Source organism: Malaclemys terrapin, chromosome 2 (assembly GCF_027887155.1).
Source record: "Malaclemys terrapin pileata isolate rMalTer1 chromosome 2, rMalTer1.hap1, whole genome shotgun sequence".
NCBI lineage: Eukaryota > Metazoa > Chordata > Testudines > Emydidae > Malaclemys > Malaclemys terrapin.
In genome coordinates, this window is record NC_071506.1 from 194,064,204 (window position 1) to 194,077,950 (window position 13,747).

General features: G+C 42.2%; 1 protein-coding gene across 4 annotated transcripts in view; it reads left to right on the forward strand.

Moving 5' to 3' along the window:
- The window catches only part of GLI3 (GLI family zinc finger 3), a 253,463-nt gene that overhangs the window by 177,514 nt on the left and 62,202 nt on the right, over positions 1-13,747 (forward strand). For all 4 annotated transcript variants that reach the window (XM_054019886.1, XM_054019884.1, XM_054019885.1 and 1 more), the window contains one exon: positions 6,493-6,694. In XM_054019886.1, the coding sequence (XP_053875861.1) occupies positions 6,493-6,694 (202 nt within the window). The remainder of the gene's footprint in view (positions 1-6,492; positions 6,695-13,747) is intronic.

Sequence of the window (13,747 nt, forward strand, 5' to 3'; positions counted from 1 at the left end):
TGCTGCTGCACCCCTAGTTCCAGCACATATGCTTAAAGGAAAGGATATTGATCTTTGATGCATATGATCTCTGTACATTCATAAAAAAAATTGTCCTAAACATAATCTCAAATAGGGACAGCTGTACAGATATTTGATATATGCACTTTAATTTGTTTTGTGTTTGGTTTTAAAGTTGAGATCACACATTTGCGATTCATTATAGCAGCAACTTTTCAATTAGGGATTATTTCAGTACTAAAGACAAAAAAATTGAAGCAGTATTATGCAAATGGGTTGTTTTAAACAGTAAATAGAGAATTAAAATAAGAGCAAATCCTAAGAAGGTCACTTAGTCTCACCTTCTCTATTTGATGAGAATGTGTTTAGTCAGGCAATAGCTTCTTTTATCTAAAGAGAGGATGAAGTTACCCTTTTACTTTGTGAAAACTAATTAAAACTATCTTAACTTGCATGGATATACAGTAAATTAATTGTCATTAAGTAGGCATCTGAATGTCCTATCATTCATCATGCTAAAGAAAACCCCTTTCTTCTTTGTCAGAATTTTAGATTAGAAAAGAGAAACAAAACAATTAGCAGGAAGCCAATATTAAGATGCTTTTTTTGAATGATCAGAATGCCCATATTTGCATTATGATGATTTTAAAAGTCCTCTTTCCACCCTGCCCCATTTTGTTAAAAAGAATGAAAAAGAAGTTGATAATTTCCCTCATTATTTGCGACCAAATTCTGAGAAAATAGCTGATTTGACCCACTGAAAGACCCCTGCTTACGTATTCCATACAACAATGGGTCAGAAACAGAGAATGTTCTGAATTTACTATATGGAGAAGGTGTGTGTGTACCTTCTAGAGCCTCTAGACTCTACTGTAATACAAATAATAACCATATGCATTATGCAGAAGATGGACACAGAGCTTTATACAGAGTATGGGGAACACCCTGCCTTCTTCCTGCTTTATGGTGCTGGAGAGCCATTTTTATTGGGGTGGGGGACAGGATGCTTGGTTCTTGTGCAAGGGGTTGAAACATCCTACATGCTCTGAAGCCTTGCTCTGTGGGAACTTTTTGGTGAACTCCCATTGACTTCAGTGGGAGCAGAGCTAGCTAGGTCCACACTGAGTGCTTTTGACAGTCCCACACTGTAAGACTTACTGAGGTGTGACCTTTTGACTGAATGTAAGCTGAGTTTCAAGAAACAGTGGGACAAGTTTTGGCTAGTAGACCCATTCCTTCCCCCTGTGTGTCATCAAGGGATTTATGGGTTTGGAAACCAAGACAAAATTCAGGATGTGTACTTCCATAAAGTAAAACCAAACTTCTACTGATGCCTGTGAACCAAAACCACCAAGTTTCACAGAGCTCTAGTTTATTTTCAGAAATTCAAACCTGTCATGTTCACAGCCTTCAAAGAAGACCAGTTCCTTTGGCATGTTTGAAGAAATGTGATTTAAAGGAATAAAATTATACGTCTGAAAATTGTTCCATAATAATTGATGCTAAAAACTTGAATTCAGAAATCGAATTCATGGACCAATTTGCAACAAGGCATATTCCATTTTGGAAAATAATGATTGAAATTGACATCAGCTATTTTAGAAATGAGCTCCACCCTCGGAATCAGTCTTTACTTAGAACTCTCACTTTGATTTTTGCCTACACATTCCTGTCTCAAAGCTTCACTAGCTGCTATTACAATTTCCTTGAGTATAATATCTACTCCACAAGGACTAGCCTGTCTTCTGCTCTATAGAACGCCACAGCCTACCTTCTATTTTCGCTCACCTCCAAAGTTGATGGTTTTTCAGTGCTTGCTCAGAAGGTGAATGGAGTTTTTAGTGAATCACCAGCTCTGCATTTTTGGTCTCCAAGAATCTTATTAAAAAAATGGAATGCGATCCTTCATTGGAAGAATACTATGAATAGATAAACATCTCAAATTAATAAACGCTGAAGTGTTTGTGTTTAAAATATATGCCAGAGCAAAGCGGCAAAGTTTATTTTAGCAGTCAGAGATGCTTATAAATTGTGATCTATTTCTTTTTATAGTAATATACGAACTCAGAATATTGTTATACTAAACATTTTGCAACATAATGAATGATCATCTCATGTTTAAAACCTTTTAGGAATGTAAAACCTAATTCAATGGTGAATACAAGAAAAACAGTCATTTAATTCAATTGGATTTTCTATTTTGAAAGTCACTGCCTCACTTGAAGCCAGTCCTACTCTTCCATTACCAAGTACTGTGGGGCTCTCATTTGGATGTAACAATCATCTCATGTGACACAGGAATTCTCTGTTTACACGTAGAACTGTTACCCCTTAGGAAATTGGCCAAGTCCCAGGTAGATGCAAGTTGGGGTCTGACTAATTTCTAGATCCAGGTGAGACCACTATGGCATACTGTCCCAAGGAGAAAAGAAAATCTGGGGCTATTGAATGATAAGGCTGAGTCAAGGCTCCCTGTTATAAATCCACTCCGCTCTGCCTTTCCCACCTCTTTGTCTCTGGCCAGAACACTTTTGTGCCTACAACAGAGCCAGGGGATAGGGAGGAGCTGGCCCAAAGCTCAGAGTGGCTCTGTGCTGAAGAGAAGGCTGGCTGCTGATAGCAGTTGGGAGGGACGAGGGAAAGAGTTTATGAGCATTTGAGGAAAAGAGTCTTTTCAATCTGCCATAGCATGACTTAGGAATGGGTTGGCTCATTTTAGAGAGGGAAGGGAGAAGGAAGGAGTCGTGCGTTTGTTGAAAGTCTCTGGGGCACCAGGATGAGGATAATCATACTTGGTAGCTCTGTGCAGTTTGTTAAGGATGAGTTTGCTTCTCTTCAAACTCTGAGCGGTAGTGCAGACGTGGGTGATACTTATTTGCTGCAAGTGTCTTCTCCTGGGAAATGGGGTAAAGAACTGCCAAATGAAGTTCTGATGTTGAAATGAGACAATGCTCTGATCAGCAAAGAGTCAAACTACAACTATGTTTGTAGATCATTTATCAGGCTGTCTAAGCTTTCACTTCAGATGAGAAATGTAATCTAGCAGGGTTCATGTTATAGTATTTTTAATGATCGCTTCATTTTCCAATGAAATCATTGGAATACATTTGCAGCGGAAAACATAACTAGCTGATATTTGATTTATAAACATAGTTGTGGTTTGCCTTTTTCCCAGTCAGAGCATTGTCTCATTTCAGTATCAGAAACAGTCAGTCTGTGCTTGGCAATTCTCTAACAAATTCCCCAGGAGAGGACACTTACATCAAGTAAATGGCAGTCACCTCTATCTATACACATTCAGATCTGGAATTCTGATCAGTCAGAATAAATATTTTTAAACTTGTGTCCTAAAAATTGAATTTAAAATCTTCCCTAAATTATCATTAGTAACATCCCTATGCAGCGGCCAGGATTCTCATGTTAAAAACAGAACTGTAACATGAAACAATGCCACGCTTATCCAAAGAAAGTGATCTATGCTTCCCTCATCATGAGCATGTCCAGTGTCTTGTGATCAATCCCATTCCTATCAGTCTGAGGAAAATAAATGATTGATGCTTTTATCCATGTGACTACAAGGGGTGTGTGTGTCAGCTGGCGTAGAACATAGCAATGAGGATTATAAATAACGACAATAACAATGCTGTGAATAACAGACCATTTAGCTGTTCAGTTGTGGTCTAGTGGATTGTGCAAAGAGTCTTGTTTGCCCCACTCATTTGATGTTTCACTCTGGATGACGGTACTTCAGTTATCCACTTGGTAAAATGGACACAATAATAACTCACTTTTAAAGTGCTTTGAGTCAGCTCCTTAGCTAATGCAAATTGGCATAACTCCATTGACTTCAGTGTAGCTGTACCAATTTATATCAGCTGAGAATCTGGCCCACATGAGAGATATAGATGAAAACTACTAAATAAATGCAAAATATTACTATGTAGTTATTCTTTTACTATCACATGGATCTTGTATATCCTTAGTAAATGCATAGCAACTTTTTATAGCCACTAATCAATGTTTGTACTTTCATGGAGATAAAACATATCAGGCTTTAGAAGTATCAAGGCACTGCACTTAATAAAGTAGCAGACGTACACACAGTACAATAATAAGCTCATAAAAAGAGAGAGAAAACAGATTGAGTAAAATAGCTTGAAGTAGCTCGAGGGGAAAAATAAAATCTTCAAGTTTAAGTTTTAAATGATAATTCAGCAGCATGAATATCCAGTGAGAAACTGGAGGAATAAAGATGGGGGAACCCAAACCCTGAACCCAGATCCCAAAGACAATTCATACCCTTGTTGTCAGTCTTAGCAGAGCAGCCAAGGTCAAAGAGTGTTCCAAATTAAGCCCAGTTTATGAGGGGGAGTATAAACAGAGATCAGATCACAGAATTATATCAACCATAAAACAATGGCTTTAAATGCCAGATTTTGAATGTTGGCTGAACACACACAAAAAGGGGCAACCAATACAGATGTCTAAGGAGAAGAGTCAAGTGAGAAAATTACAAGCAATGAAAATTAAGAAAAGCTCTGTGATTCTGTGCCACTTGCACGTTAGACAGAGTAGTGGTAAGAAGATTAATTGGAAAGCTATAGGAAGAATTGAGACAGGAAAGAACCACCGTAGTTTTAGCCGCAACATTTGTTAAGTAATCATGAATTCTGGAGATGTTTAGTAAGTGGAACTGAGAGTTGAAATAATGTATGAAAAAACAACAAATCATAGTCAAAGAATACATCTGGATTGCAAGCATACCCTAGAAATGGATGAAATACAAAGTCAGCTTACCTCAAAATAAAATCTCCAGCAGGAGAAAAGCAAAGTGAGAGAGCCTAAAATGAAAATGTCAGTCTTACTATATTTAACAATAAAAATTAGCAAGCATATTGTTGAACGTATCCATGAAATGTGTAAACAAAGAACATCAGGAAATTTGGGAAGAGAGCAGATCTCTACATCAGCTGTCTTTAACAGTAACGAAGGCCCTGAATCAGTTATGTATTTGAGTATTTGCTTAACTTTAATCACATGGATAGTCCTGTTTGAGTCAATGGACTACTCACTTATTTAAACTTACACACATGCTTAAGTATCTTGCTGAATTGAGGTCTAGAGCAGTGGTTCTCAAAGCCGGTCCGCCACTTGTTCAGGGAAAGCCCCTGGCGGGCCGGGCCGGTTTGTTTACCTGCCGCATCTGCAGGTTCGGCGATCGCGGCTCCCGCTGGCCGCGGTTCTCCACTCCAGGCCAATGGGGGCTGCGGGAAGTGGCGCGAGCCGAGGGACAAACCTGCGGATGCGGCAGGTAAACAAACCGGCCCAGCCCGCCAGGGGCTTTCCCTGAACAAGCGGCGGACCGGCTTTGAGAACCACTGGTCTAGAGCACCAAGTAGTGGGAAGTATGAAGAAAAGATAACAGAAACCTGTCACCTACTCTTAAATTGTTAAGAAGTTACATAGAGCTGCAAGCCATCCAATTAGAAAAATAGGACTTGAACCAAGAGTGTGTGGCCCTGGACATCAAAATTACATGGCACGCTCCAATATTGCCAGTTTATTTGATTGAAATAAGAAGTACAGGTGGTATTATTTTCAATACACATAATTTGGTTCTAGAACTTTGATTACAATGAAATGGAGGATTAGATGAAGCAATATTAAGATGAAGTTGAAGGTGATATCTCCCATTAGCATTGATAGAATTGTGGTTACAGGTCAGGAGGAGTACAGACCCAATAGTGAAAGTTTTCAAAGCCACAGAGAATTTAGCCATTCATGTTCTGTTCATTTTAATGGAAGATGTGGGATTGCATCCCATACCCTGCTCTGAGAAGCTTAAACTGTAGTTTTAAAAAAATGGATACACCCTCCTCCACAAATCTCCTTAGATACTTGAAAAAATTGAAATAAAATCCTAATGTCTCTTAGCCTAATGCTGTGAATGTCGAATTGATAACTTCGGTTGATAGAGCATTGTTTTATGGCATTATTTTATTCATCCTTTTTATTTTTGCAGCTAGCATTGGCCAGGCGGAATTATGATCAACAAAGGGAAAGCTGCATTTTAATCTCTATTTTGTATTTTAGAAGTTTATTTTTGGCTCTTTGCATTGAAGTGGCAGGGGTTTCAGGGAGCGCCGATGTGAGCCACTGTCTCATCGCTTGGGCTTGAATTAATGATGTGAATGTCTAAGCAGCCATCAGATTCATAAATCACCAGAAATGAGAGGGATAACATATAAAAGTCTTTTCCTTTTGTTTAGCAATTTATCATTTTGCTTGCACATTAATAAACAGAGCTCCCCTGAGGTAAGCCACAGGAAGATAAATTTTTCTTCCTAATTTTCCTCAATTGTAGCCAGTAGATCACAAGTGGAAAGAGTGGGCTTGTCACAGCATGTTGTGACTCTTTATACCCATCGCCAGGAGTCATAAATAAACGGGGGAGAGTACTTTGGTAGATAATTATTTTTGTTTACATAACAGGTGCCAGGTTTCCGAGTCCAAGGCTGTCAACTAGACCAAGCCGAAAGCGTACGCTGTCCATATCGCCCCTGTCTGATCATAGCTTTGACCTTCAGACCATGATACGGACATCTCCAAACTCCTTGGTCACAATTCTCAATAATTCCCGTAGCAGTTCTTCCGCTAGTGGTTCCTATGGCCATTTATCTGCAAGTGCAATAAGGTAAAAATTCTGCAAAGTATTGCTTAATTGTTTGTTACAGCATTTTTGGTGTGTATGATGCTGTATTATCTCTTACACCATAAACTTGCATGGCTGCAAATATACACACACATGTGTTTCTCTTTATATGTCTATATATATGTATATTTTTGTGTGTCTATACCATCTATCTTTTTGACTGGAGCTAAATTTATAGCGCCAAATATTTTTCTTGCTTGGAAAAGTAATTAATAGAGAACTTTGAGACATTTTATTATTCACTAGAGGTAACTTTCAATCTAAAGGGCAATAATGGTGTATAAATATACACACACACAGAGAGAGAGGTTAATATTCAGATATAAAGACATAGGATGGGATTGGCACTTGAGCACCTGAGTCATTTCAATGATTTTGAAAATCCTGCCCATAAACACAACAGACAGCGAAGTGTCCCAATGGTACTGTGATCAAAAATGGGAAGCTCAAGTGCTTTCTGATACTATCATTAAACCCCTAGATATTTGTCTGATAGCTTTCCTACTGTGTGTATTTAAAGGTAAGTCTCTCTAAGGCTAGATGACATGTATCTTCCTTTTCACCTAAGAAATATTTCTTATGGTTAGTAGTCTGTTTCCAGATAAAAGGATACCATACCTTAAAATAAGGTAAGCAGCTCCCAACACACTTGCAAGAGTATGGCAAACAATGTCTCTATCCAGGCACAACAAGGAACCTCCGTTCTATTCCCTGGTCAATTATATTTTCCTTCACTATTTGCACATGGGACAAAATAGAGGAGCTACTCACAATAGAGCTTGTGAATTCCACTTTGCTGCTTCATTTGCACATGCAACAAATCAGCAAGAGTAGAATGGTGGAACCAGGGGATTGAGAGAAGAAGAGTAGAGCGGAGAGGTGGAGAGAATTTGCAGGGGAAGAGGAAGGGGGACAAGGAAGCAAACCGGACAGAAGGAGAAAAAACAAGAGAGCAAAAGCGGACAAAATAAAAGGAGATCAAGGGACTAAAAAAAGTGTCAGTAATGAAGGGGGAAGGCAGAACAAAGAAGAAACAAAAGCAGGGACCTTGAAGTGTTTGTGACGTCGCTAAATTTTAACTGAAAAAGTTCCTTCAGCATTCCAAAAAAATCTCAAAAGTCTCAGAAAATATTGATTTTGCATTTATGGCACTCGAACAAAGACTTTTTCTGATTCCTGGCTTAAAAGCAGCCTCCACCTTCAATTTGCAGCTGGGGAAAAGAGCAAGTCCCCATAGCAATTTCTTGAGAGTTAAAAGGTCAGTTTTTGGCAACGTGCAAACCTGCTTTTCCAATAAGAAAGACACACTTAAAACTTCAAAAACTGGCCATGGGACTTTACGCAGCTGGAGAAGATGGTGAGTGCAAGTGGTGTTTAGAAAACATGACTCTGGCAGACATTTAAAGTGACAGTACTGTAAATACTTAATATAAGCAAAAGTGCTGTTGTTTTTAACACCTCTTTTTAAATAGTCATATTTCAAAGCTCTGCTGTACTTGAATAGCTATATAGTGTTTTACAGGTATGATGTCATAATTCTGAAATACAACTCGGCAATCCATCGAAGCATAGTTCCAATTTCCAAATACTGTAACTGTGGAATATGACTTTTATCAGTAGCTGGCAGTGATTTTTGGCCACATCTGTTAAATATATGTACTATAGAGGCATACTATTCCCACTGTTTTTAGGAGGGAATGACACTTCCAGTATGAACCAGAAGCTGGGACTGGACAACAGGGAATGAATCACCTAGTAACTGCCCTGTACTGTTCATTCCCTCTGAAGTATCTGGCATTGGCCACTGTCAGAAGACAGGATTCTGGGCTAGATGAACCTTTGGTCTGACCCAGTTTGGTCATTCTTAGGTTCTTATGAACCTCCTTCTCCATTTATATAACTTTGGGGAAGAAATTCTATGCAGAAACTTGGAATAGTTAGTCTCTTCCTTGGGGTAAATATTATCCCCAAGATTGAAAATATTTGGTTCCACTGTTTTTGACGTATAGGATCGCAAACACAAAAGGCACTCCCGCAAGTGCTTATTCACATGAGTAGTTTTGTTCAAGGCAGCTGAGAAATTTGAATAAGTGCTGATCAAAAACTGAGTAAAGTCCTAAGGATTTGGCCCAATAGGTCTATTCATGTGAGTTAACAGTACTGAAGAGAATAAGGTTTGCAAGATTGAGACTATGTACTTTTAAGGTTTTCAGAATTTTGTGTTCATATTTTCTGAGCATGTGTAATGGAAAATTTCACACCATTTAATCATTTTCTTTTTTGATAAGACTATAAATGTTCAATGTCAGAAGTGGGAAAAATATTCTTACACCCTTCCCACTGGAAACGAAGAAAAGGAGAGGGAACAGATCTTGAGATCCTTTAAAGGGTTACCCAGCACATTTTGAGATCTTTTTCTGACATTGCATCTTAATTGTTTGTTTAACACTTTCAAAACCAAGTTTTAAACAATCGATAACTCCCCTTAACTTTTCTTATCTGAATGTGTCTACAAAATAGTTAAACCTAAATACACAGCAACATGTGTCTGATTTGTGTTGACTAGATTACCTAAAGTCACAGTGAGTTGCAGTAAGTACATTTCATAGTTCAGGATTGCAGTAGTTCAGTAGTCATGTAGATGTAGTTCAAAGTTGCAATAATAGGGTTACCATATTTAAAAAATAAAAAAAGAGGACACTCCACTGGCCCTGGCCCCGTCCCTTTCCCACCCCTGGCCCCGCCCCAACTCTGCCCTTTCCCCACCCCTTCCCCAAAGTCCCGGCCCTAACTCCCCCTCCTCCCTCCCAGCCACGCGAAAAGGGCTTCCCAAGCGCTACTGGCTTCACGGTTTGCCGGGCAGCCTCCAGACCCTGCGCCCCCGGCTGGCGCTTCCCCAGCGCAGCTAGAGCCCGGAAGGGGAAGCGCCCAGCCGGGGGCACAGAGTCTGGAGGCTGCCCGGCAAACCATGAAGGCGGTAGCGCTCGGGCTTCGGGCAGCCCCCTTGCCTCCGGACCCTGCGCCCCCAGCCGGGCACTTCCCCTCCCGGGCTCCAGCTGCTCTGCTCCTCTCCTGACTCTTCGGCTCTGTTTAAGAGCCAAGCTGTCCGAGCCAGCGCTACCGGCTTCGGGCAGCCCCCTTGCCTCCGGATCCTGCGCCGCCGGAGCAGAGCAGCTGGAGCCCGGGAAGGGAAGTGCCCGGCCGGCGGCTGGGGTCCAGAGGCACAGGGGCTGCCCAAAGCCGGTAGCGCTGGCTCGGGCAGCTTGGCTCTTAAACAGAGCCGAAGTCTGAGTCAGGGGAGGAGCAGAGCAGCTGCGGGAGAGGAAGTGCCCGGACGGTATTTTTCCCGGACATGTTCGGCTTTTTGGCAATTCCCCCCGGACGGGGGTTTGATTGCCGAAAAGCCGGACATGTCCGGGAAAAACCGGACGTATGGTAACCCTACACAATAAGGGTTTTATAGTTCAGGGTTGAAGACACATTATTATTACAAGCAAAGCTGGTGGTGCCACCTTTAGTGAAGGTTTGCCAAAGGTTCTCATGATAAGACCCTGTTTTCAGTTGCTTATAACTTTGCCAATCTTAAACTTTTAATGATGGTTGTCTGCATGAGGCTACATTTTTCTGAAAAAGTGTCAGCAAAAATCCAGCCATTTCCAAGAATTGAGCAGGTCTAGCACCTTCATGCTTTGGAACAAGAGCTTGAAATTTGTCTGGGTGGTTGCCCCCATGCCAGGGATGTGCCTTTTGTTGTTCCTGAGACAATCTGACCAAATTTAGCCAAGTTATAAGCCTTTTAAAACTCTCAGTCCATATATGCTCAGTGGAGACTTGTTAGAGTTTAGCTGCTTAATTCTGCAAAGGTTCCATCTGTATTGAATATGCTACAGCCTAGGGACATAGAGGTTTATCAGGCCTTTCCCTGTAACTGCTTCTGTGGGCTGCTATGGTGCTGGGCATCACTCGTAGCAGGAACCTTGTCTCTCCATTGCTCTCAGTATTCACTTTGCAGGTTCCCAGGCATTTTGGCGAAGGAAGCAGCCTGACTTGAATGCAAGAGGACAGGAGCCAGACTAGGAGGTGGGGGGGGGGGCAGTGCTGAAGGGAGTACATTGGGACAAAGAAGTAGTTTGCTCTTTAAAATACCTAAGAAATTACATTTAAAAAATCTACATGAATAGAACATTAAGGTTGCACAATAAAACACTCAAAATTAGCAAATGCCAGGATTAAGCCTCCCTTTTTAATTACATGATCACATACTGTTTTTTCCACACAACCCCTGCCTCATGGTGTTGAGGGCCCCGCGCTGCTCCGGGAAGCCGCAGACACCGTGTCCCTTTGGCCCCGGGGAGAGGGGGCACAGAGAGCTCCGTGTGCTGCTGTTGCCTGTGATTACCTCCCCTGAAGCTCCCATTGGCCGGGAACGGGGAACCGTGGCCAATGGGAGCTTCGGGGGAGGTACCCATAGGCAAGAGCAGTGCAGGGAGCTCTCTGCTCCCCTTCCCCCTGGGGCTGCAGGAACGCGGTGCCTGCCTCTTCCCGGAGCGGAGCGGCACAGGGCTGGGGCCAGCAGGGAGCCTACGCTGGCCCTGATGCGTGCCCCTGCCACCCCAGAGCCGCTCCAGGTAACCGGCGCCGGGCCGGAACCCGAACCCCTCCTGCACCCCAACTCCCTGCCCTGAGCCTCCTGCCTGCACCCCAACCTCCTGCCACACCCTGCACTCCCTCCTGCACCCCAACCCCCTGCCCTGAGCCCTCTGCTGCACCCCAACCCCCTGCCACACACCACACTCCCTCCTGCACCACAACCCCCTGCCCTGAGCCCCCTGCTCACCCCGCAGGCAGGGGCAGAGGTGAAGTGGGGGAGCAGGGCCAGGGACAGCGGGAGGCGGGTGATGCGGCCCTCGGGCCAACGTACAAGTCCTCATGTGGCCCTCCTGGTGATTCGAGTTTGAGACCCCTGTTATAGACTAACAGATATATTGGAGCATAAGCTTTCGTGGGTGAATACCCACTTCGTCAGATGCATCCAATTAGTCTGTTAGTCTATAAGGTGCCACAGGACTCTTTGTCGCTTTTTATGTATGTATTCATGTTATTAATGACTGTATCACAGTGAATGCATACAAGGGGCTGAATGAAGGTTACATAGACAACCTTAATTCTGTCGTTTCCTACTTTTGAGTGCTTGACTTTGCAACCTTAACATTCTTTTGATATTGGGGGGGGGGGGTGTGCGTGTGTGTTTGTGTGTGTGCGCGCACATGCGCATTCATGCACGGTTTGTATTAAGACAGTGCCTTACGGTTCCAATGCAGAACCAGGCCCCACTGTGCTAGACACTGCACAAACATTTAAAAGTACATGTGCTTCCCTAAAGAACTTACATTGTAGGTTACAACATATAGATGAAACAAACTGTGTGTGGGGGGAGGAGGGGGATTGGGAGGTTGGGGATAAAATAACAATGAAAAAAGCCCCATCTTTTTGGTCTGTCTTTGGTCTGCAGTGCCTAGCCCAATGAAGTCCATATTATGGGGATACTAGATGCTACTGCAGTACAAAAAATAAATAATATTTTAGCACAATAAGCATAAGTTATGGCTTGTCTTGTCATTGTCAGCTGGCAATGCAATACTCTATCCTGTCTACTAGCTGCATACTTGAAAGAAGATGTTGCTATTGCTATTGTTGATAGCTAATGGAGATTCTCCTTTAGCTCACCAGCTAGAACTGCTACTTTGTAAATTTGAAAATGCCTGTTTTACATTGCAGCTGGAAAGAATTATGCACAAAGGAGCCAAATGAAACAACATCCAATGAGGATAATCCTTTATTTGGTTACCTTCCTCAGTCATGCAATGCAGTACCCCTATTATAAATCATTTGTCGGGATGCACTTATATGTAGTATCTACTATTTGAACAATTATTAGATGTTGAACTGCTGTAACACTTCTTGCTGAGAGGTGGTAGTCACTTCCCATGACATTAAGGTTGCCAACTCTACTCTTTTCCAAAAGGTTATGGGGTATTTAATAAACCTAAAATGTTAGAACATTGCTTTTTTAGCATCCAGAAATCACTGTTAGCACAGAGCCCCTAGCATTCTTATGGCACCAAGGGTCATCAAATAAAATCCACACGCAGTAGGTTTAAAACAAGTTTAAGGAAGTACTACTTCAGACAACACACAGTCAACCTGTTTAACTCATTGCCAAGGGATGTTGTGAAGGCCAAAAGTTAAAAAAACAATTATATAAGTTCATGGAAGATAGGTCCATCAGTAGTTACTAGCCAAGATGGTCAGGGATGCAACCCCATGCCCTGGGTGTCCCTAAACCTCTGACTGCTAGAAGCTAGGTTTGTGCTACAGGGGATGGATCACTCAACAAATTGCCCTGTTGTGTTCACTCCGTCTGAAGCATCTGGTACTGGCCACTGTCAGAAGACAGGATACTGGGCTAGAGGGACCATTGATGTGATCCAGTATGGCCATTCTTATGGTACCATTTTTGCCAAGTCACTCTTCAGCATCTGGGCCAAACCCTCCTCTCAGTTGCACTTGCTTCAATCAGGAGTAGCTCCACTGACCATGACGGAGTTACTCTGCATCTAACAAGTTTAACTGAGGGCGGAATTTGGCCACATAACCAACCTTAAAATTGATTTTTGTATTTGTTTAGGAGTCCTCTGGGATCTTTTCCAATGATTGCAAGGAGCTGAGAAAACACAGCAGCTCTTTCCCCCCAGGATCTGCTCCTCTGCCCCTCAGTTGTATATGTGATTGGAGCAGAAAAGTGAAATTAACAAGATCGGGTTAATTATAGCCAGAGTTTGCATGATCTGGTTAATATCACTTTGCTGCTAGGCTGAAGTGAAGCTGAACATCCTTGGAGAAGATTTAAGTAGTGGGGGAAAAGGGAAGCTGAACTGTAGTATAAGTTTGATCAGTAGGAGAAGGGGCTGGGGGGCAAAGGGGGAATGAGCTGTAGCGGTGGAGGGTAGGGCTTGTGCTTCTACAAGGCACAAC